The sequence below is a fragment of the Lycium ferocissimum genome, chromosome 2, assembly GCF_029784015.1.
Source record: "Lycium ferocissimum isolate CSIRO_LF1 chromosome 2, AGI_CSIRO_Lferr_CH_V1, whole genome shotgun sequence".
Classification (NCBI taxonomy): Eukaryota; Viridiplantae; Streptophyta; class Magnoliopsida; order Solanales; family Solanaceae; genus Lycium; species Lycium ferocissimum.
The window spans coordinates 50,091,146-50,114,709 of record NC_081343.1 but is presented as its reverse complement, the minus strand read 5'-3'; the positions used below and the strand labels follow the sequence as shown (position 1 = coordinate 50,114,709).

At 33.3% G+C, this 23,564-nt stretch overlaps 1 protein-coding gene across 1 annotated transcript; it reads left to right on the top strand.

Moving 5' to 3' along the window:
- The first annotated feature begins 5,683 nt into the window (after positions 1–5,683).
- LOC132042887 (two-pore potassium channel 3-like) lies at positions 5,684–15,548 on the top strand. The gene is made up of 2 exons (XM_059433395.1): positions 5,684–6,943; positions 14,972–15,548. Exons 1-2 carry the CDS (start codon positions 5,841–5,843, stop codon positions 15,117–15,119), a joined length of 1,251 nt encoding a protein of 416 aa, XP_059289378.1. The 5' UTR covers positions 5,684–5,840; the 3' UTR covers positions 15,120–15,548.
- Positions 15,549–23,564: the final 8,016 nt, after the last annotated feature.

Genomic DNA, 23,564 nt, shown 5'->3' with positions numbered 1-23,564 from the left:
AACACTTGTCAATTTTTGTCTTGAATTTGTAAGACAACACTTATTTTCGGTCAATATTTTTTGCTAAGATGATACTTATTTTGGGACAGAGCGAATATTATATACGTACATTACAACTAGTTACAGCACGGGCCCAAGCATTATATTTAAGGAAAAGTTACACATTTGGTTAGTTGGCCAAAATAATCACATTCGTTAGTCAAATATACAAAAAAATATATACTATTTTGTATTAAAAAAATATTACATTAATATACAAAGAATAATTTGCTGGCTATTATTTTGGTGCAGTTATTTATGGAAATTTCTCTAGGTTTAATACTATTCACATATTTTATTTTGACACTGTCATTTAATTTATACTCAATTTTTAATTTTTTTGGGACATTTACTCACTTCTAAACTAATCAGACAGGCTTTCTCCCTAAAGTTCAGGCAAAAATGAATGAACTTCAGACATTTATTACTTCTTTCATTTTATTTTATGCGATATCATATTTAAAATCTTTAAAAAATTCATTTAAAGTTCTCATTTTTTTTTAATAATATATTAACCCAAAAAAATAACGACAATGACAAGGCTTAAAGGGACAAAGTATAACTAAATATTTTTTTACCTGTTTTAGCTTTAGTTAGGCATATCAAATGCCAAAATTTGATACTCAACTACTTTCAATTAACATAAAGTTCAAGTCCAAGAATGGAGTACCTCCTTTTTTTTTGCTTTTTTCAATCAGCTCAAAAATCTGATTTTCAAGCTTCCGGGAGAATATTATCACAGCCAATAGGAGTACGTTTTTATCCTTTGGGTGATGGGCTGATGAGTGATAACTCAAAGTCTAATTAGGAGCATATGTGTTACTTATGTCATACATACGTATCAAAATTGGAAATTCAGTGTCTCCACCTCATTCAGTGACATAAGCGATAGAGCATGCGCCCTCCAAAGGTTAAAATTGGCTCTAGTCTCTAGATAACAATATAAGCCAACAGAACAAACAAACAATGCACAGAAATAAAATTGAAATGACCAGAATGTCCTCAAATTGCCAAAGCAGGCATGTTGACCTGCACTTTCACTTGTTGCAAAATAATAGAGGTCTTAGGTTCGAAATTCAAATTGCATGTCCAAACAATACTTCAACTTTAAATCATCGTGATTTCAAATCACTGATTTCATATCATGATCAAACAGCTCTTTAGAAATCTGAAACTGTAGTGCATTGACTATGAGTTATATCAATTCTATTAATAACTTCTTGTTGAGGGGAATTGGTAAATAATTTCTTGCTGGAATTAGATATCTTCCCCAATATTATAGAGTAAACGAGCTGACAACCGTAAATCATACGAATGTCTTGATGAAACCGGTTTGCAATTAAGTGTAAAAACCTACATATATTCGTGTACTTTTCCCATAATAATTTATTTCTTTAAATAGATATTAAAATATTATATGTGCACACGTTAATCAGCATATGATGCGACAGTCTATAATTTTGGGACATGGGAATTACGTGCATTAAATTCGAACTTGTGATTGAATGCACACTGTATTCTCAATATATTGTTAACATTATAATATTATATGCGGGTCCTGCCTTGAAAAAAAAATGTTAATTCATATATTAACTGGATTTTATGTATATGTGGGACTCAATTAAAGGATAACTCCGTAAAATATGACCTTTTTTTTTTTCGTTATCCCAATTGAACTCCGTAATGTATTATAAAATTCGAGTCGAGTACACTTGTTTAGTATTACAAACTTCCAATATACAGGATGATAGATACTATCATGCCTCTTCGTTGCATTTGATATTGTTACTTAGGTCATTTGCAAGTTAAAAACTTATTTGACCCGTACTCTCGCAATTATTTTTATTGCAATTTGGATTTTCATGTTGTACTTATTCAATGCTATACGTGTTAGTATGGGGATCATTGACCAATTACGTAAATCAAATAAGCCGGTAACTAGTGAAGATAATATAAGTATCATCTATTCATTACTTACGCTAAATCTCATCAATATATCGAATGCAATTTAGCTCGTTAGATTCGTGACAACATGTAATAAAACTATTTATCTTATGAACTTGTTTTGGTTAACAAAAAAATATTACAATTGGGATTTAACTTATATATACTAAAATAGTGTAAAGAATAGTTTAACACATGACAATAAGTTACCATTTTTTATTAGGTTGCATATTGTGCTTATCATATATATTTACTTTTAATTAACTACTTTATAAGTTACCTAATGTGTAAATATTTTTATTACATTGACACCCTAATTGTTATACTCTCTCCATCTCGGATTATTTGTTTTTCCACGTCCATAAAAAACCATTAATTAGGAGAGCTTTAAGCTATTTTACCCTTATTTGTGTCTTAAGATATAATTTCTCGTCATTAAATATTTACTATATTTATGTGCCATCTTGAGATGTTTGTAGTACTAAAAAACAATTACTGCTAAGGGCATGTTTGGAAAGCCACCCAGGTAATTGGAATTGGGTGTAATTACACAGTTTGACCTGTTTGTTTGATCAAGTAATTACACAGTTAGGTGAGAATTGGGTGTAACTGAGAGAGTGTAATTACACTCTCCAATTCTTAAGGAGGGGGGGGGGAGGGAGTTGAGAATTGGGTGTAATTACACCCTGTAATTACAAAGTTACTTTAGTTTGTTTTTTTTTTTTTGTTTTTTTTTTAATTTCTTTTTATTTTTAATTTATTTTTATTTCTATTATTTTAATTTATTTTTTATTTCAATTATTTTAATTTCTTTTTTATTTTTAAAATGTATTTTTATTTTTATATTAATTATTCTTCATTTCCTTTCTTCTCATTCTCAACATTTACTTCTTGTGATTCCATGTAATTGCTCGTATTTTTTTTTATGTTTTTTATTTTATGCATTTAGCATAAGCATGTTATTATTCTAATTTTTGAAACTACACCTCTTAATATTGAAAAGAATGAGTCATTAACAAACTTGACATATAACGAGTGACGTTATTAAAGTAGAATTTCGTTGTCAAAGAGGTTATAGACTTACATTTTCCCTTTCTTTTGAATTATTTACTTAAGTTATGCTGGACTTACTTATGTAATGTTGGAATTTGACATAAGAGTATTATGTTCAACTTTTTTATTTTCGATTTTGAATTTATATATTTTCAATTTTAAATTATTTGCTTTAGTACTATTGACTTGTTATTTCACATTGCATGCCGTTTATTTTTCACTTACAGTTGATGGTTTTTTGTGTCAAACATTTGAATAATGTTGTGGCATTATATTTATAAATATTATTTTTTTGTCAAACATCCAATCCATGAAGTTCTCACAAAAAATGTCTTCTTTTTAAGTTTTGTAATTAATTAGAATTAAATATTATTAATTTGAAAAATATCTATCAATTATTTTTACAATATTAGTTAAAAATATATGATTATTAATTAATATATTTTAAAGAAACAATGTGTTATTAAATAACCAATTTAATATCATTTATAAAGGCAAATATTTTTAAATATTAATTTTAATTTTTTTATACTTAAACTAACTGTGTAATTACACTTGTGCAACCAAACAACACGCTTTGTAATTACACCGTAATTACGTTATGACAAATAAACAGTCGTTGTAATTACACTACCGTGTAATTACTAGGCTGTGTAATTACTACCCTAGTAATTACACCAATTCCAATTATCATGTGGCTTTCCAAACAGGCCATAAGGACAAAATGAGAAAAATAATTTATGTACAAATATGTATGTAGAAATATTGTGCTCAATGTTTTGGACAAAAAAACCAAGAGGGCCCCAATAAAATTGATCATTAATTAGCTCCCTTTATCCCAATTTATGTGGCATACTTTTCATTTTAGTCTGTCTAAAAAGGAATGTCATTTTTTTATATTTAAAAATAATTTAACTTTATGAGATGATTTACGGTCACACAAATATTTAAGACTTATTTTGGACCACAGGTTTCAAAAGTCTTCCTTTGTTTCTTAAAGCTCTATGCCTAGTCAAATGATGTCACTACATTGGGACAGACGGAGTAGTAATCTACTACCCGTACAAATCTGCTACCCACTCCGATCCATTTTACTTGCCATGTTTTATTTTTACGTCCCTTGAGAAAATATTAAAAGCAGGGTAATTTGACTAAATTATCCTTATTTATTATTTGATTCCAATTAATACTACTCTTTTTTTTTCACAATATTAATCTATTTCCACATTTATTGTACTTCCTTCGTCCCAAAATAAGTGTCACCTTATCAAACATCACGCCCATTAAGAAATCAACAAATACAATGTGGAGTTTATTAAACTATCCCTATTCATTACTCCGTAGATGTTTTTTCAGAATGACCAATATTAAAGAAGACTACTTCTTTAATGCTAAAGACATAGTTGGAAACAATTGTCAATTTTTTGTCTTGAATTTGTAAGACAACACTTATTTTCGGTCAATATTTTTTGCTAAGATGATATTTATTTTGGGACAGAGCGAATATTATGTACGTACATTGTACAACTAGTACAGCACGGGCCCAAGCATTATATTTAAGGAAAAGTTACACATTTGGTCAGTTGGCCAAAATAATCACATTCGTTAGTCAAATATACAAAAAAATATATACTATTTTGTATTAAAAAAATATTACATTAATATACAAAGAATAATTTGCTGGCTATTATTTTGGTGCAACTATTTATGGAAATTTCTCTAGGTTTAATACTATTCACATATTTTATTTTGACACTGTCATTTAATTTATACTCAATTTTTAATTTTTTTTGGGTCGTTTACTCGCTTCTAAACTAATCAGACATGCTTTCTCCCTAAAGTTCAGGCAAAAATGAATGAACTTCAGACATTTATTACTTCCTTCATTTTATTTTATGCGATATCATATTTAAAATCTTTAAAAAATTCATTTAAAGTTCTCATTTTTTTAATAATATATTAACTCAAAAAAATAACGACAATGACAAGGCTTAAAGGGACAAAATATAACTAAATATTTTTTTACCTGTTTTAGCTTTAGTTAGGCATATCAAATGCCAAAATTTGATACTCAACTACTTTGAATTAACATAAAGTTCAAGTCCAAGAATGGAGTACCTCCTTTTTTTTGCTTTTTTCAATCAGCTCAAAAATCTGATTTTCAAGCTTCCGGGAGACTATTATCACAGCCAATAGGAGTACCTTTTTATCCTTTGGGTGATGGGCTGATGAGTGATAACTCAAAAGTCTAATTAGGAGCATATGTGTTACTTATGACATACATACGTGTCAAAATTGGAAATTCAGTGGCTCCACCTCATTCAGTGACATAAGCGATAGAGCATGCGCCCTCCAAAGGGCAAAATTGTCTCTAGATAACAATATAAGCCAACAGAACAAACAAGCAATGCATATAAATAAAATTGAAATGACCAGAATGCCCTCAAATTGCCAAAGCAGGCATGTTGACCTGCACTTTCACTTGATGCCAAAATAAGTTATAGTAGAATAGGATAGAATATGAATGTACAGATATTGAGCTCAATGTTTTCGATCAAAACAAAGTGGGCCCCAACAAAATAAGTACTAATCTATACAATTAAATTTAGTGTATCGATTAATTAATGTAACTCTTTATTGTGCCAAGTAATGTACTTCATTTTTCACACCCAAACAAGACCTTTCCCGTCTCTCTTCTTTCGCCTGTTCCATAGCCAGCCCCCAAGACTCACAAATTCTGCCACCTTAAAAACCAATCATATCAAAGAACTACTGTCTCTTCCCCACTTTCTTGTATTCCGGCAATGGAAAAAGAACCACTCCTCCCCTGTTATCTCAGCCCTAGAGCATCACCCCGCCCTAACCCCCCCACCCCTATCTCCCTATGCCCTTTACTTGAAAACAATGAAATTTCAGTCCCACCTTTAAATGTCCCTCTTACCCCTTCTGAACTTAAAGAACGTATTATTTTTGGTCCCCCTGAAGCTAAAGACCTTCCCACTTCTTCATCTTCAGTCAATCTTGAAACTGATAATAATAGTAATAATAATACTCAGAATTCTTGGTTGTTTGACCCAAATTACCCTGCTTGGACTAAGAGTAATCTTCATAGGTCTAAAACTGCACCTGCTATGGCTGTTATTAATGATTTTGAACATTCTACTGTTTCTAAGCCACCCCAGTTTGGTAAGAACTCAGTTGTTGGACAAGGGGTTGTGCTTTTGATACTTTATTTGACACTTGGGGTGGTTATTTATTCTTTCTTTAAGGATCATTTTAAGGCTACTGAGACACATCCAGTTGTTGATGCTTTGTATTTTTGTATTGTTACTATGTGTACTATTGGTTATGGTGATATAACTCCTGATAGTACTGTTACTAAGATGTTTTCTATACTGTTTGTGCTTGTGGGGTTTGGTTTTATTGATATTTTGCTTAGTGGGATGGTTAGTTATGTGCTTGATTTGCAAGAGAATTACTTGTTGAGGAGTATTAAAAGTGGGAATTCACATGATGCTAGGTCTTATATTATCGATGTGAAGAAAGGGAGAATGAGGATAAGAATGAAGGTGGCATTGGCATTAGGTGTTGTGGTTCTTTGTATTGGGATTGGGGTTACTGTTATGCATTTTGTTGAGAAGCTTGGCTGGATAGATGCATTTTATTTGTCAGTTATGTCGGTTACCACTGTCGGGTATGGTGATAGGGCGTTCCAATCAATGACTGGTCGTATCTTTGCATCGATTTGGTTGCTCGTGTCTACACTTGCAGTTGCGCGAGCATTTCTTTACTTAGCTGAGGCCAGAGTAGATAAACGTCACCGGAGAATGGCAAAATGGGTGCTTGATCAGGATATGACTGTTGCTCAATTTCTTGCTGCTGATATCGATAATAATGGATTCGTGAGGTAAAAGCTTTCTATTCCTTTTGAAGTTATTGCTATTTATCGTACAATACTTTCATTAATTTTTACTCCATTTGCTGATACTTGCCATAGTGAAGCTCAAGGAATCTTTTGACGGGATATATGCTTGCGTTTTGCATTTGAATTTTGTGTCGTCTAAATTCGCCCTTAGACTTTAGTTGTTTGCATCTGTTGGAAACTGAGCTTGGCAGCAACCATACTAGTCAAACTCAAACCTATAGCTCTTCTAGAATATTTATTTGTGGATGAGGTTCATTCGATCGATTTGGCAGAAAACCACAGATACCTTGCAGGTTGTGGTTTACTAGGAATTAACATATATGAATTGTTCTCCTTTTTCCCTTATTTATAAGGGAAGGAGTACATGAAGTAGCTATGAGTGAATGCAGCAAGATCTTTTTTTTTCCTTTTTTTTTTATTTTTTTTTAATTTTTTTTTTACTCTTGAAAGCATTTCAGGTTTTGTTGCTAATATGCTTTATTGCCTACCATTGGTCCATTACACTTAGGGTACTGGAACCAGGGGTAGTATAGTAGATGATATCTCTCACATTCAAGAAATGGTAGGGAAGTTTGCTGTTCAAACCAGCAGAAATAGGAATCTAGTCAATGTTGAGAGAGGGTAGTGGTTCATTAGAATCAAGCAGTAGAGGATATATCGCTTCTTCCCAAGTAAGAGAGAATGCTTCAACATCAAATAGATGGAACAAAGGAAATAGTGGATGATTATGTTCATAGAAGCTTTTATCTCTAAGGATTTATTTGTTTGCGAATCACAGGCCACAGTGCCGGTATTCTAAAGTGCAGATTTCTTTCCTCTAATGATTTGCTATGTGTTTGTTCTCCCCGTGCTTTTTCAGAAGTTCCTTAATAAGCATAACTGAATAAAATTGATAATAGAAAAAGACACTTGAGCTTGATTTAAGCTGTGGCAAGCTTGTTAGTAGTTCATGATCGACGTTGTAGCAAGATATTTTTGATGCTCTTTTAATGAAATACATTACTTCATACAAAATGAATTGAAACGTTATTTACTGTCTACCTCCTCTGCAATCAATGCTTCAACAGTTCAAATCTTCCTGATGTTTGTATATTCAGTTGCTATCCCTCCTCCTTTTTACAGCTTCCAGAGACCTAGATGACTTTAGCATAAAGAAGTTACTAGAATTTGAAGAAATTGAAAGCGTATTGTTAAGTTTAGGTGCAAAAATAGGCAGAAATTGCACAGCCATTGTACAGGTGAGTGTACTTGATTTTAGTTAACAATTGGGGAAAATTTAGCTTTTCATTCCATTAATAGAGCACCAAAAACTTAGATTGTGGTTTTTGTTTGATTTCTGTCTGCAGTTACTCACTTTCAACCTTTTGACTTGATTTAGTCTTGGTTAAGAATATGTCTAAATTTATAGATATCTTTTTAGAAAATCTAAGATCATACATCCTGTAAGCTCCCCAAAATACGTAGATAGTTACTGGTGGTTAATGACACTTCCCTTGAAAATTGTTTCAGTTTATGACATGCACTTGTATGAGTTGCATATTTGATTGCTTCAGATTCATTCCCTTCTCTCCTTTATTTTCAGCATGACTTCCTCACTACTGTATTTCATTTTAAACCTGCTTTAAAATGCTTTACTTGAGCAGGGGGTCTATCAGAAACAACCTCTCTACCTTAACAAGGTAGGGGTAAGGTCTGCATACACATCACCCTCCCCAGACTCCACTTATGGGATTACACTGGGTATATTGTTGTTGTTATTGTTGCTGCTGCTGTTGTTGTTGTTAGTAATGTAAGGATAGTACTGATGTAAACACATCATCAAGGGAATGCTGAGAATTGCTCTACTTTGTACTCGCTGCATCTTCTTGATGCCTTCTAAAAAAATTCTCTTCATAAAAAACAGGGGATTACTGAGAATGAGTGCATCCAAAAAAGAGAGCTTTACAGTGTGTAAAGAGAGCTCTTCAATACTAATTTTCGTCACAACATACTCATTATTTTTTTTGATAAGGCTCACAATATACTCATTATTCGGCTGTCTCCTCAAAGTGCAAGTTTCTGCAAAGCCTTGAGATGATCGAGTATTTCACTAATATATAATAACAAGTACTTGAATGAACCATCATCCAACTTCTGAAAGTAAGCACAACTCTACCCGCAAGGGTGGCTCAGTTGGTTGAGTGTGGGGCTTCCATAATAGAGGTCTTAGGTTCGAAACCCCCTGTCTATGGCAGGGGATTTTCCTTCTGAGTCGAGCTCGTCGCACGGGGCTTGCCTAGTGCGGGTTATCTCTCCTGTGTGGTTTGCGGGCTATTGCATTAGGAGCGGGGTTTACCCTGTGCGCACCTGAAGGGTAGCGGCTGCGGGTTCACTTGTTATAAAAAAATAAAATAATAAAAAAAAAGAGTCTAAGCACAACTCTCTTGCATTCTTCTTAAACAAACCAAAAAAGAAGCTATACCCAACATAAAGAAATAAATGTTTTTGTACCATTGTCTCTGAAGTCTTCTTTTCCTTCAACTTCTAATCCTTCTAGTTGTTTCATATAATTATTTTTCTTAACTTTGCTATTTAAGAAAGTTGTCTTAACATCAAACTGCTCCAGTTCCAAGTCATACATAGTCATTGCACCCCCTTTTACCCATGTTAACCAAAGCAAGCGAGGACATAATGGAGTCATGCCTTGCAACATGTGATATATTATCATTATTTAACACTATGTATGTGAATATGGCACTTTTCAAATTACTCATACCTTGTGGTTTGTATCTTCAACGCTTGAAATTCCTTCTTTTTATCGCTTAATACATACGACTACCCCCTCAACTTGCACATAAATCCCTTTTACACACCTTATCTTTGCGAGAAACCTTATACACCCCTTGTATATCTGTAGCTAGTACCACATGATTTCACCACGTGCTCGAGCGTTTCCCCTATAAATTCTTGCTCATGAAGAGCAAAAAATCAATAAAATTTGATGGTCCAGATTAGATCAAATGACTCAATGGTCTAACCCTTCTTTTTTCTTTTCGTTTCCTTTCCTTTTTCCTTTTTTAGTCTTCATCACCTTTACATTGTCTTCTTCATCAGACCCCAACTGCAAGCAACAGAAATTAAAAAACCAGTGTCTTTATACTTTATTCTTCATCAGAGCCTATTCTCTCCTCCAACTCCAAGCCCAAGTGCTCTCTGCTAATGAATTCAAGAAATATAGAGAAGATGGTTGGTTTTGGTTCCTTGGCTACTGCCAATTTCAGATCAGACACATCTTCTATTTTTTTTCCTTGTTTTTTTTTTTTTTTAAAAAAAAATATCCATTGAATGTCTTGAGCTAGTGTTGATGGGTGTTATTGGTGAAGAAAGAGTGTGTTTGGAGAGAAACCCATCAACTTAGGTCCGCCCTGATCACAAGTAATCATGATATCCTTCTCACACCTTTTAAGTTTTTCCAAAGTTGGGCAGCCTTTCCTTTGTGCAAAGTTAGGCTAGCTATTCCATCAGGGAGTAATACTAAGATATGCCTGTTCCAACTGAAAGTTCTTTGTAACTATGATGCCAATGATCTCTTATATGCTTTGCCTCAAAAAAAAGAAAAAAAAAAAAAAAAAAAAAAAAAAAAAGAGGAAAAAGGACTCAAAAAAAAAGAATATGTTTCACATGAGAAGTGGCTTACTCACGCAGCACACCGGTTAGTGAGACTATTTCTAGCTCAATAATCTACTATCTTTACCTCGAGAGAAAACGAGTGTTAGCTAAGAATAACAGATACTTATTCTGAAATTGCTTGTTGAGGTCATAGCTTATAAATTCTTGGAGCATTGTTCAGTAAAACTTACATAACATTGCTATGCTAACAGCTTAAATGTGCTTCTTGTCTTAGGTCTGAGTCCTTTTGAATACTTGCAATCTCTCATCTCTTGGATAAATCTTGGCATGCTTATCTTTATTTATCTTCATGGTTTATTCTGACCCCACTAGCTTATGAACAAATCAACTACCTGGATCAGTTATTTGCACAACAGCCCTAGCAATGGTTTCAGCAGTAGTGATAGTTATAAGTCTAGTTTTGGTTGAAGTTTTTTTTTTTTGAACAGTTAACATATCTAGTATCAACAAAGAAAATACACCAAAAGTGTACTTTCAGTAGTAATTACGAGCAGTAGATAGAGAAAGAAAAACCTACCACCTAAAGCCCTATAAACAATCTAGAATACTAGTTATATCCTCTGCCTCTTGGGGGAATTCATGAATACACCAAAAATAGAAAAACACTAGACAATTCATCTTCCATTTCTGGAAGGTGATACTTTTGTCTTTAAAGCATCTTGGATTCCTCTCCTTCCATATTGTCCACCAGATGCAAGCTTGAACAATCTTCCATCTCTCCATATGGCCTGACAAATTACCATCTCTATTCCAGCATGCCAGAACTTCAACTGTATTCCTTGGCATAGTCCAATTAAGCCCTCTCAAATTGATGAAGAACTGCCAAAGTTGTTCAGTCACTTTACAGTGAAGGAAAAGATGATATATTGTTTCAGCTTCAGTTTCACAAAAAAAACACCTGGAGCAAAGTTGTAAAACCCTTTTCATCACATTATCTTGTGTTAAAACAGCTTGTTTAGCCACTAACCATGTAAAGCATGTGACTTTGTATGGAATTTTAACTTTCCAAATCATCTTCCATGGCCAGAAACCAAGTTGAGGACTGATGTTACTGATGCAATTATAGGCAGATTTGACTGAGAATCTTCCTTGCTTATCCTTCAACCAAACTAAACTGTCCACCTCATTGGAGTTATCCTTGAACTGTTCAAGGGTGTTGTAGAATCCTATCAGCCTTTCCACTTCCCAATCATTGAGCATTCTCCTAAAGCTGAGGTTCCATCCCTGATTATCTCTAACTTCCAAGATTGTTGCCTTCTGCTGTTGATTCAGAATGTAAATATCAGGGAACAAACTCTTCAGTGATTGTTGACCTACCCATCATTCCAGAAAGATGTCTTCCCACCATTGCCTACTTTTATCTTTGAATTGTGCCACAGTCTAGGCCACTGATTCCTGATAGTTCTCCACAGCCCAACACCGTATGGATTCTTTACTTCTTTTGTTATCCACTGATTTTCCATCCTATATCTGGACCTAATCGTTTCTTTCCATAAGGATTGTTCCTCTGAAGCAAATCTCCATAACCATTTTTGCAGAAGGCTCTGATTCTGTACCCTCAAGTTCTTAACTCCCAACCCACCCCCCTGCTTGCTAGAGAGAACTGTACACCAATCTACGAGGTGATGCTTCTTGTCTTACAGTTTCCTTGCCATAAGAAATTCCTTCTCAAAGTGTCCAGCTTCTTGATGACCTCAACTGGCATGGGGAATAAAGACATCATGTAGGTTGGCAAGGCATCTAGTACACTGTTGATCAAAGTTACTCTACCTCCGAGTGAGAGATATTGACTCTTCCAATTTACCAATTTCTTCTCGCATTTCTCCAAGACTGTATTCCAATTGTTCATGGATTTACTCTTTGCCCCCAGTGGCATGCCAAGGTATGTAGTGGGTCTCCCAGAATGTTGGCCAGCCTGTTGATACCTGGAACTTCATTGATTGGAAACACAAAACTCTTCTCCCAATTGATGTGGAGCCCAGAAATAGCTTCAGAAAGGATAAAGATAACTCTTAGCTGCTTCAATTGATCGTTCTCTGCATCACAGAAAACTAGTGTATCATCAGCGTATAAAAGGTGGGAAATTGAGGGACCTTGAATGTCACCAGCATTGACCTTGAAACCCTTGATCTTGTTGTTTATTTGAGCTGTTTTCAACATGTCACTGGGTCCTCCCATTGCCAGAATAAAGAGAAAAGGGGATAAGGGATCCCCTTGTCTCAATCCTCTCTCAGAAGAGAAAAAACTAGAAGGTGAACCGTTGATCAAGACGGAGAATTTGACTGTACTGGCACAAAACTTTATCCACTTGATCCACCTGCGACCAAAGCCCATGTTCTCCAAAGTTTTCCACAGGTAATCCCAATTGAGATGATCATAAGCCTTTTCTATGTCTAATTTGCATAGAATCCCAGGAACCTTGGATATCTTTCTCACATCCACACATTCATTTGCTATCAAAATAGCATCCATGATCTGCCTTCCCTTGATGAAAGCCATTTGCTGAGCATCCACTATCTTAGACATCACTTTCTTGAGCCTTTCAGTCAAGAGCTTGGAAATGATCTTGTAGAAACTGCCGATTAGGCTAATTGGTCTAAAATCCTTCAACTCTTTGGCTCCCACCTTCTTGGGGATCAAGGTTATGTAGGTAGGAATGAGTGTCTTTTCTGTTGCTGCTCTTAGGTTGATACTATTTAGGACTTCAGGATCTATCTTTCACGTTACAGGATATGCCGGATTGTTTTCTGACCTGTGTCCAAGTAAAAAAGTTCCAATAACCTAAGTACTTGATGTATATTGAAATTGATATCTAGTCAAGTAATATGAATAGATAGTTAGAGAATCATTTAACTGGAATTTTCAACTTTTCAATGTCAACTTGGAATTCAACTTTTCAATGTTAACTTGGAATTATAAATTATCTGAATCCTAATTACCAATGACTGCCGTAAACATCTGTATGGGGCTTAATTTGTTCATGATATTTGCGCCTTTCTGTGAAGATGTGTTCTGAAAACAATCCGGCATATCCTGTAACGGGTCCTTGAACTCTTCTTGCCTAACCCAATCATGAGAGCATAGAGAGTGCGTCCTTGTGGTCAATGGAGTAGGTACAAACCTTGGAGACGGGTTCAAATCCCAGTAGAGATAAAAAACACTAGGTGATTTCTTCCCACTTGCTCAAGCTTTGGTGGACAGATATTACTCGGTACATGTGCTGGTGGGAGGTAGCCAAGTACCTGTGGAATAGTGAAGGTGCGCGCAAACTGACCCCGACACCACCGTTATAAGGAAAAAGAAGAAGTAATTTTAAGGTAATTTAGCATGCCATCTGAAGTTCCAATGTGTTTCCTTTTGACCATTCAAGGTTCCAATTTGCCATCCAGTTTTCAAATATGCAATCCTGTAACCTTTCTGATCATAATCTTCAAATGTTGCACAAAACCTTACTGGGAAACCTATAGAAGTAAGAATGGGAAGAAGAAAAGGAAATCCTACGGGTTGGATTGCTCGTGTGTCCAGGGGACAAATCCTATTTGAAATGGATGGTGTGAGTTTGTCAAATGCTCGACAAGTGTATGACTTGCGATGCGACCATTTTTAATTTAGATATTGCTAGATATTCTCCTGAAAGTTTAAGCAAAAAGTGGGAATTGGATAGCAAATTTAAATATGTAACTGTATCTGGTTTAACTGTCTTGTTGTGAAGTTGAATGAATCAAGGGGATTTTAGATTGAACCTGATCTATTATCTGTAGGTGATCTTTTTCTTTTTAACTATATGGGTTCTGCTTAATGCCATGTATCTGGTTCTTTCAACTCCCTCCAAGTGTTATCTTATTTCTGCAGTTGCTTAAGCAGCTTATTCTTTGATTGATCAACTATCATATTTTCTGTAGCTTTTGCTTTTGGACATGTGATGTTGATTTTTTTACTGAACTATATGGGTTCTTGTATGCTATTCCTGCCTTTACATTAGGACATGTGATGTTGATTTTGTATCTTATATGTGGTTGTTAGTAGTAGCTGGATAGAAAAGAGAATCAGTCTTTGACCATGTAAAATTCTTAGGTACAAAGTGCCAAGAAGACTCTCCTGAGGCGTTCTGAATCATTTGGTTTGTTCATTTTCAAAAGAGACTGCTTATTCTTTGTTTGATCAACTATCATAACTGTTTCTAGCCCGTCCTGCTTTTGCTTTTGGACATGTGATGTTGATTTTGTTTACTGAACTGGGGCTACTGAATGTCTGCTTGTATGCTTATGAGAAAAATGTGGCTATTCCTGCCTTTACATTAGGACATGTGATGTTGATTTTGTATCTTATATGTGGTTGCAGTAAATCAGAATATGCGATTTACAAACTGAAAGAAATGGGGAAGATCACAGAGAAAGATGTAATGCAGATTTGCAAACAGTTTGAACGGCTGGACAGTGGCAACTGTGGAAGGATTACCCTCGGTGATCTGATGGAACACAACCATTAAACGTCGAATTAGGTGCCTTTTAGTTGGACATTAGGGAGAGGAGAAAAAAACAGATTGCAGCCTCATCAAGGATTGGCAACTGGACAGGGCAAAGAATGGAGAATTTTGGAAATTGGAAACCTGAGTTCCCTAGTTTTATGGGAAGGGTGCTCCATTCTTGATGAGATGTCAAGTCCTAAAGTGCAGAGTTTTGGATGAAGTAAGAAATGGAAAATTTTGTAGGTGTTTTTGGAAATGCAACATTGGAAACCTTGCAAAATGTTGAAGCGAAAAATATATTATTTGTAAATAACTACTATGATAAGTAATCTTAGAGAGAAAAAAATGATTCTCAGTATGACATTTTAATTATTTGTAAAAATGTGTTTTTGAAAATCGCTCATATCACGTGCCATTTTTATAATTTGGACTGAGACGAGCTTAAAGGGAGCAACATGGACATTGAGGTTTCATATAGATGATATCAACTGTTGATGTCTTTTAGAGCAAAGGGTTTTAGTGATGCCCTAGTTTCAATTTGAGCTGTTGATAACCCTTGAACAAAAATGAAATAATAGCCCTCTTGTCTTGTACATTTTCAACTTCCTGGATACGTTCATACAGAGTCTAATTATTTATGGTAAAAATATAAATGCATACATGTCAAGCATATATTTATCCAATCTCAAATGATGACACCTTTGAATCCAGAAGTGCCGCGGAAGACCAAGAAACTACTCAACTCCGCACATTTGTAACAGTGAAATTGGTTTGATGTTAAACTTATATTCTTTTTGACCTTTAGTTTGATCAATTCTAAAAATGAAGTTATGTTAAACTTATATTCTTTTTGACCTTTAATTTGATCAATTCTAAAAATGAAGTAAAAGATGATTAATTTTGTTTCTAATCAAATTAAGATCTTAGATGGCTGGAGTTAGTATTCAACTTGTGGTATATTTATACTTTCCAGATGTATACCCTTGTGAATTTTCATGAGGCATGTGGTCTTCAAAGACCTTGACTAGTGAACAAAAGACTTGGATTAGAAATTTATACAATTCAAAATATTATAAAATGGACTACTTAGTATGTGAAGGATATATTGCACTATGACCTGACCTTGTCTAATTTCCTCCAAAAATTAGTACTCTATTAGATTATGCTACTTGATGGTTGTCAACCTTCTTTTTCTTTATATAATAACTTCTCTTGGAGTCCTAAATTCTATTATTTTATTCCAGTTGGTGATTATAATAATAAATTATATAATAAAGTAATTATGTCAGGTAAAAAGAGAGTATTGTTTCATTTAATATTTTTCCATCCGTAAGCAGTCAAATTGATCACTGAGCATATGATAGGAATCCTAGATTAAGAAATTATTTGTTAATAAAAAAATGAAGGAGAAAGAATGGCAAAGTAGTTAGAATTGGTCAAAAATATTCTAAGTGAGTCTAGAATCTAATCCTCCCGAGACCCTTCACACTTGGGCCATTATTAGCTTATAAATTAAAGTAGGAGAGGGTAAAGAGTTAGCTGCATCGAGTGATTATATCTAACTAAAACAATTAATCTTAAGAATTACCGATTAAAGTGAAAATGCAATCAATTTAAGTGTTAAAAATGTATATACAAGACATAATTTTGTATTTATTGGCTTAGTGTAAACATTCAGTGGTGCAGGTAAGTTTTTACCAGTAGGAAACAATCCACAGATATTGTATTCTAGCTCATTTAGTTTGTATAATTTTTTTTTTTTTTTGCCCTACGAAGCATCTCAAGTTGTTTAAGAAATGAACATGTTGACTAATACAGAACATTCCAAGTGGAGTAGATAGATCTTGATGATTGGAAATGTTGACTTTTGAGTGTTTTTTGACTCGATAAGTTAATGAAATAATAATATTTAATGAAATAACAATATTTAATTATCATTTATCAAAGTGTAGATGAAAATAAGATGTTTTGAGTATGGGCACCAATAATGCGGCGTGAAACTAAATTATTTTAAAAATTGCATATTAGTTAGTAGTTGCTGTTGAAGGGTACAGTTGTTATTTATTCATGGAATTTACATAAGCAGAGTATCATCATTTCATAGGGCTTAAATTCTAATAGTCTTGGCTGAGCAATTAATCTACGTTCTTTGTGAGGTATTATTATTCTAATTCACATTATTTTCTTAGGTAATAATCACCTTATTTTTGTCTTATTTCTTTCTTGTAGTGCTGTCGGTCTAAGGAGAGGAATAGAAGTATCATTATACTTACGTGCATTATTAATCACTCGGATTAAAGAGCAGGTACTAATATTTCAGCTTTGTGTATTTCAGTTAAAATATCTGAAGTAGCAAAATCTTAGATAAAAATAGCACTTGGCTTGCATTTCGCACCACCATCCCCGTCAATAGCTAACAGCTCACCACGAGCAATGCCACCACTAACCTACGACAAACACATATCGGGTTATTGTCTGACAAGGCTTTGCAACACCAGCAACTTAGCCCAAACTAACTCATGAATTTTAATTGGAAAACGAGGTAAAGAGACATATATATGGTCGTCATAGTTTCACTACATATACAGAGGACACAAGCCTAATTTCTCTTTTTATTTTTGGGCTTAAAAATATTCTTTTCGATAATAATTAGTCTATTGTAAATTACCCAAACGGTGCACTTGTCATGAATAGGACGATTCCATTAGCTTCAGACACTAGTATGTGGAATATATAATTTCAAGACAATCTACAAAAATCCGAAATCCTCGGAATCTTTGATTTATTTTTGTTGAATACAATTATTACTAACATCTTTGAGACTATGAGATTAGTCAGCCAAAATGATGCTGAATTGCCAACAGGCACAATATTAGACTTTTGTATATATGGTCTTGATTCTTGGAGTTGCTGCAATAACCATGTCCCCTGTTGACGTTGAATCTTGTCACATTAGAATTTAGAAAAATTTATTTATTGTAATGTAATGGGTAAGTTTGACTTCACTGTTTTCAAGTAAAATAAGTTATAGTCAACTATATTCTACTGGTATCTTGAATATATCAATGTTCTCGAAAGTAAGAATTAAAGAGATGAGATCATGAGTGATGTTTTTATTGTACAATAATTCTTTGCCCCTCTTTTCTCATACTCAAGTTTAATTCATTTATAGTCCATGATTATACTCGTTCCTTTTAGTGGTGTTAGTTGTTTTTCCTTTTTCCTTTTTTTAGTGGTCTTAGTTTTAGTGATAAACTTACAGAAACATATTCAATCTTTGACAAGACAGGAAAAAAGAATTCAAAAGAACCGCAATGTCATTATAATTCGATAAAGACAAAGTAAGGATGGACTTTCGTATATCAAAGCAAACTAACTCAAATAATACATTATATTAACTCTCGCTATAGGAGTACTACAATATACTAATACGTAGTCGTCTTTTTTAAGTCTAATGGTCTTTATTTTGGATTTACCTTGCTCTCTAAAAGATGCATGATTAGGTTGCAATTCGAATTTTGAGGCGTGCAAAGAAAATAACGCCTTGACTTAGAGAGTGGATTTTTTTAATTACCACCTCACTGCTTTGGAGAGCTCAATGCAATCTTGTCTTGGAGGTTTTCAGTCTATAAAACGTGACAAAAAAAAAAAAAAAAAACCACTTAGTACCTTAATTGTAAAATAATACTGTGTAGACTCCTGAGTTCAGAGTTAGAAGGACTAAGGTTCTCTCTCTCTTTTTTTTTTTGGGATAAAACATGGAGTAGTAATTTTTTTTTAAAGTTATCCACAATACTTTTAGGACTCTTTCTCTGTTTTTTGTTTTCCTTTTTTTCGTTTTATGCAGGGAGGGGAGAAGGAAAGGGAAAGAGGATGTAAACTATTAATAGAGTTTGGACCTTTCACCTCAACTATGGAAGACAAGAAGCTTACAAAATGAGCTAACTCTCAACCCTTTATAAGGGTCGTTTGGTTAAGAGGCTATAATCCCAAACTTAAATTAGGATTAACTTATCACAATATGTTTGGTAGGATATTTTGTTAGGGGATTGCACCACAATTGTAATATTATTTATATCGATAATTGATGTGGAATAACAATCCCGAGATTAGTAATTTTACGGATTAAACACCAAATTGAAACATGTGCCCTTCAGCAAAACTCTTCTCCCAAATTCCTTTAAAAAAGTCAATTTTAAAATTGGAAACAAAAATTTATCCTACTTTATTTAGTTTAAACCAAACACATATTTACATTATACTACATATATTCAATTAATCTAATGAACTGAATGTCTAACGGTAGAAGTATATCCACTAAATAATTTCATCATTGTTAATCCCATAATTATTAATTTCCGAATAACTTACAAGTTACACCAACCAAAACGACTCCTTAAGTTTCGAAGGCTAGCCGTGACAACCCCAAGTGCAAGTATAATAGTTTTTGTACTATTATCAATTATTTAAGTTTTATTGGGTCATTGGCTCATTAATAGCTGAGTAATTAATTGACAAATGCCCAACTAGGTTGCTCCACATTGAAGCTTTTGAAGTTTGAACTAGTCCACAACTGTACCTTTTTTAGCAACAAGTAGACTTGATGGTGTCAACAATTGCTATGATGAAGTTAGAAAGGTACCTTTTGAATAAACTTTTAGACTTGAATTTTCTATGAAAATGATCATCATGGCCCTTTCTTTACCTTATATTCATTATACTTTTTTCATGTGTCGACATCTGAGAGATTCTTTTTAAATTATTTATTTTTAAAGTATGCAAACCTAACAAATAACCTGCCCCTTTCTCTTCTGTATTGATATAGACTTCCCAAAAAATACGAAAGACCATCTTTTTATGTCACATATAATGGACACAACTTATAAGGTCAATAATTTCACCTTCTCTCTTTCCTTCTTTATTTTTTTTAATTTTTTAAATTTGATTAACCTCCCAATTGAGTTTAATTTTATTCTCCTCCCAAGAATGTCTTTGCCCCTCTATACCATAGCTCTAAAAATTTCTTAGTTCTTATTTAACATGCATTACCAAAAAAACAGAAATTAATGATAGACGACTTATGTCGCTAAGTAGCCAAAAGTCGTTGCTAATTCTATTTCACAATGGATTATTAAAAAATCTGTTACAAGCTATTTAGCGACAGATTAACAATAAATTTTGTAACTAATTATTTTTGTTTTATAATTTGGAATATCGCAACTCTAACCGCACTGCCTCACATTAATCCATGTTTTTTTCGCTTTGCCCAGCATAGACTTCAATTTAACCCTCTCCGCCCCGCATTATCTGCTCCATTACCATCCCTATTTAGGGACACCATTCAAACTTTACTAAAATTTTCTCCAAGTTTTTTTTTTCATCATTTCCTTAAACTCTCTTTCATCTTTGTTGCTTTCTATCTCAATCCATCATCAACTCTCCAACAAGCCGCCTACAATATACTCATAAATGATACATATCTACACTGTTCATTTATATAAATTCTTGTGTGTGTATATATATATTTGTTGCTTAGTTTTTGATCGTTGATATATCTGAATGTCTCCCTCGATCAAAAACATGCTACACACAACATTTGTGGAATAATGTTATGCTTCTACGTTAACACATGCCTCTGTCACGGACTCAACAAAACTTTATTGACCAATCATTTCATTTTCCCACTTTAGTACTCGTGTAGCCTCATATATAGACTCACAAATGTATAATTGTGTGCGCATGTGTTTTTTCTTTATATGCATCATGCAAGAGGGTATTTTCAAGCGTCACGCTTTCTCAAAAGTTATATAATTAGCCCTTAATAATTAAGTGATTAGTCTAGCTCGATGGCTATAAATTGAGTGTTAATAATTAAGTCATTATTTTGTTTAAATTAATTATGTATTGTGCATTTGAAAATCTGATGAAAATGACATATATCTGTAATACTATTTTCTTTAGTGATGATAATCTTTTCTCTTAATTATTGTTCATTTATTTTTCTACCTTTCCCTCTAAATAATGCGGATGATGCTCATCGTCGTAACTTGTGCTAAAGTTTTATTCTTTAGCTTCTTCCTTTAGATAAGTTGTTAGATAAAGAGGATTAATCAATGAAATATAGAGGGAAATCATTTTCTTTCATTTAATTTGTTCTGTTTCATTCGCACCCAAGAGAATGGGGGTAGGTAAATGGGAGGGGTAGTTGGCTAGGAAATGGACTGTGGCCCGTCATGAATGGTTCATTGAGTATGTATCAATCTTTGCATTACGCTAATGAAATCTGGTTTATAGTAAAAAATGACATTTCATTAATTTGTTGTAGTCATGAGAATACTTTTCTTTATTGCTAATTTTGTTTTTTCTTACCATCAAATTCAAGATGCTTAATATTGATTCCTTTACTTGTTTTAGTCTTTATGCCTTTTTAATTTTGAGATATAGAGCCCGTTTGGATTAGCTGAAAAAAAAGTACTTTTAAGTGCTGAAAGTTATTTTATAAATAAGTAGTTACGTGTTTGGATAAAAGTGCTTAAAGGGTTTTTAAAAGTAAAGATAGTATTGGAATTAACAGAAAATATAAGGGATAAAAGGGTAAAGTTGTTGGTCAAACCAAAATGGCTTTTAAGCCAAAAAAAAAAAAAAAAAGTTGGGGTTGAGCAACCTCTTGGTTTTGGCTTATTTTAAGCACTTTTTAACTTAATTTAGAGCCCATTCGGATTAGCTGGAAAAAAAAAAAGTGGCTTTTAAGCATAAGTACATAAAGTACTTTTTAAGTGCTGAAAGTTATTTTTATAAATAAGCAGTTACGTGTTTGGATATGTTTAAAGGGTTTTTAGAAGTAAGGGTAGTATTGGAATTAACAGAAAATATAAGGAATAAAAGGGTAAAGTTATTGGTTAAATCAAAATGGCTTTTAAGCCAAAAAAAAAATAAGTTGGGGTTGAGCAATTTCTTGGTTTTGACTTATTTAAGCACTTTTTAACTTAATTTAAGCTGTTTTCTATTTTACCAAACACCGAAATAAGTTAAAAATGGCTTATAAGCTGGTTTGACCAACTTATAAGCCAATCCAAACGGGCTCTTAAGTTGTTTTATTTTTACTTGAACATTTCAAATAAGTTAAAAATAACTTATAAAGGTAGCTTTTGACTTATAAGCCAATCCAAACAGGCTCATAGTCTAGGTTGATGAACAAAAAATTAAAATACTTTATGCGTCCTCAAGAAAATTGCATTATATCATAGTACATGTTTTAATTTCCTCCACGATATAATTTTTTCATCACTTTCAAGTTTCAACTCAAGGAAAAGTTAGAACATAATGCTATCTCAAACAAATCATATTATCGAATATTGTTATAAGAAGCTAATCAAGTCGCGGACGCTCTAGCCAAATGGAGCATCGACAAACAAGATGGGCAATTTTTTTGAGTCCAAAGACCTTCCTAAAGATGCGATAAGGCCATACATTCTTGACAAGGCAAACATGGCATCAACTAGACATAAACAAAGGAAGAACATCTTTGTACAATTTTAAATTTTTGGGAACCTAATTTTTGCTTAGAGAGATCATTTCTCATCAGAAAGTACGCGTACGTATGGATCTTGTAAATGCTTTCTGCTCCGAGAGCTCTTTCTCTTGTTTCATATACATTCCATTCTGAAGAAATGAAAGGTCCACGCCGCCTCAAAGGCGTAATTTATTATTTTTTTTAAAAAAAAGATCATGTGTGTAATTTGACGTTGTTCAACAAAGAGGTTTTCACGAAATATAATTATTATTAGTGCAACTATTAGAATTTAAGAAGTCAAATATGTTTTGGCATATGTTTGGCACGGTAACTAATTGCTTTCAATCAGGGCCAAAACTAATGTGACACATTTGTTTTTTCTTTATTCCCTTTCCAGAATTTGCAAACAAGACATGCCGATAGGCAAATTGATGCCTACTTTTTTGTTACTTTGCAACTAACAAAGTCAGGAAGAAAGAATAATGATGCGGTACTTCCTGTTTAGTTTCTTTTCAAGTGAAATGATATAGAAGACATGAAAGGAAATGCATATGAACGAACCAAAAATTTATAGTTATCCATCTAATCGAACACGACTATTTCTACTGGTAGAAATTTATCGTACTTAGTATTTATAATATAACATGTCTTCAGATATAGTTTCTATTATTATTCAATTATAGTTAATCAATACATATTCTAGTCTTAATTTATGACTTAATTATAGTAAATTAGTATGAATTTATGTAGACATCGAATGTCTGATAATGTTTGTTAGATCTTGCAAGATGTAAGAGAACATTTGATTGGGAGCTAGATTGATAGCTAGCTAGTGGTTTGGTTACCCGCAAACTACTACCCAAAGGAAGTAGGAAAAGTGTCATATTAATTAAATTAGATAAGTAAGCAAACCAATAAATATGCGCCAGCAAAAAAGTACAATGAAATATAAA

What these genes read in the sequence shown, in the direction of transcription:
- LOC132042887 (XM_059433395.1), top strand. Translation starts at nt 5,841, where the DNA reads ATGGAAAAAGAACCACTCCTCCCCTGTTATCTCAGCCCTAGAGCATCA. An exon ending in GATAATAATGGATTCGTGAG is followed by an intron (nt 6,944 to 14,971) that starts GTAAAAGCTTTC and finishes ATGTGGTTGCAG; the next exon opens with TAAATCAGAATATGCGATTT.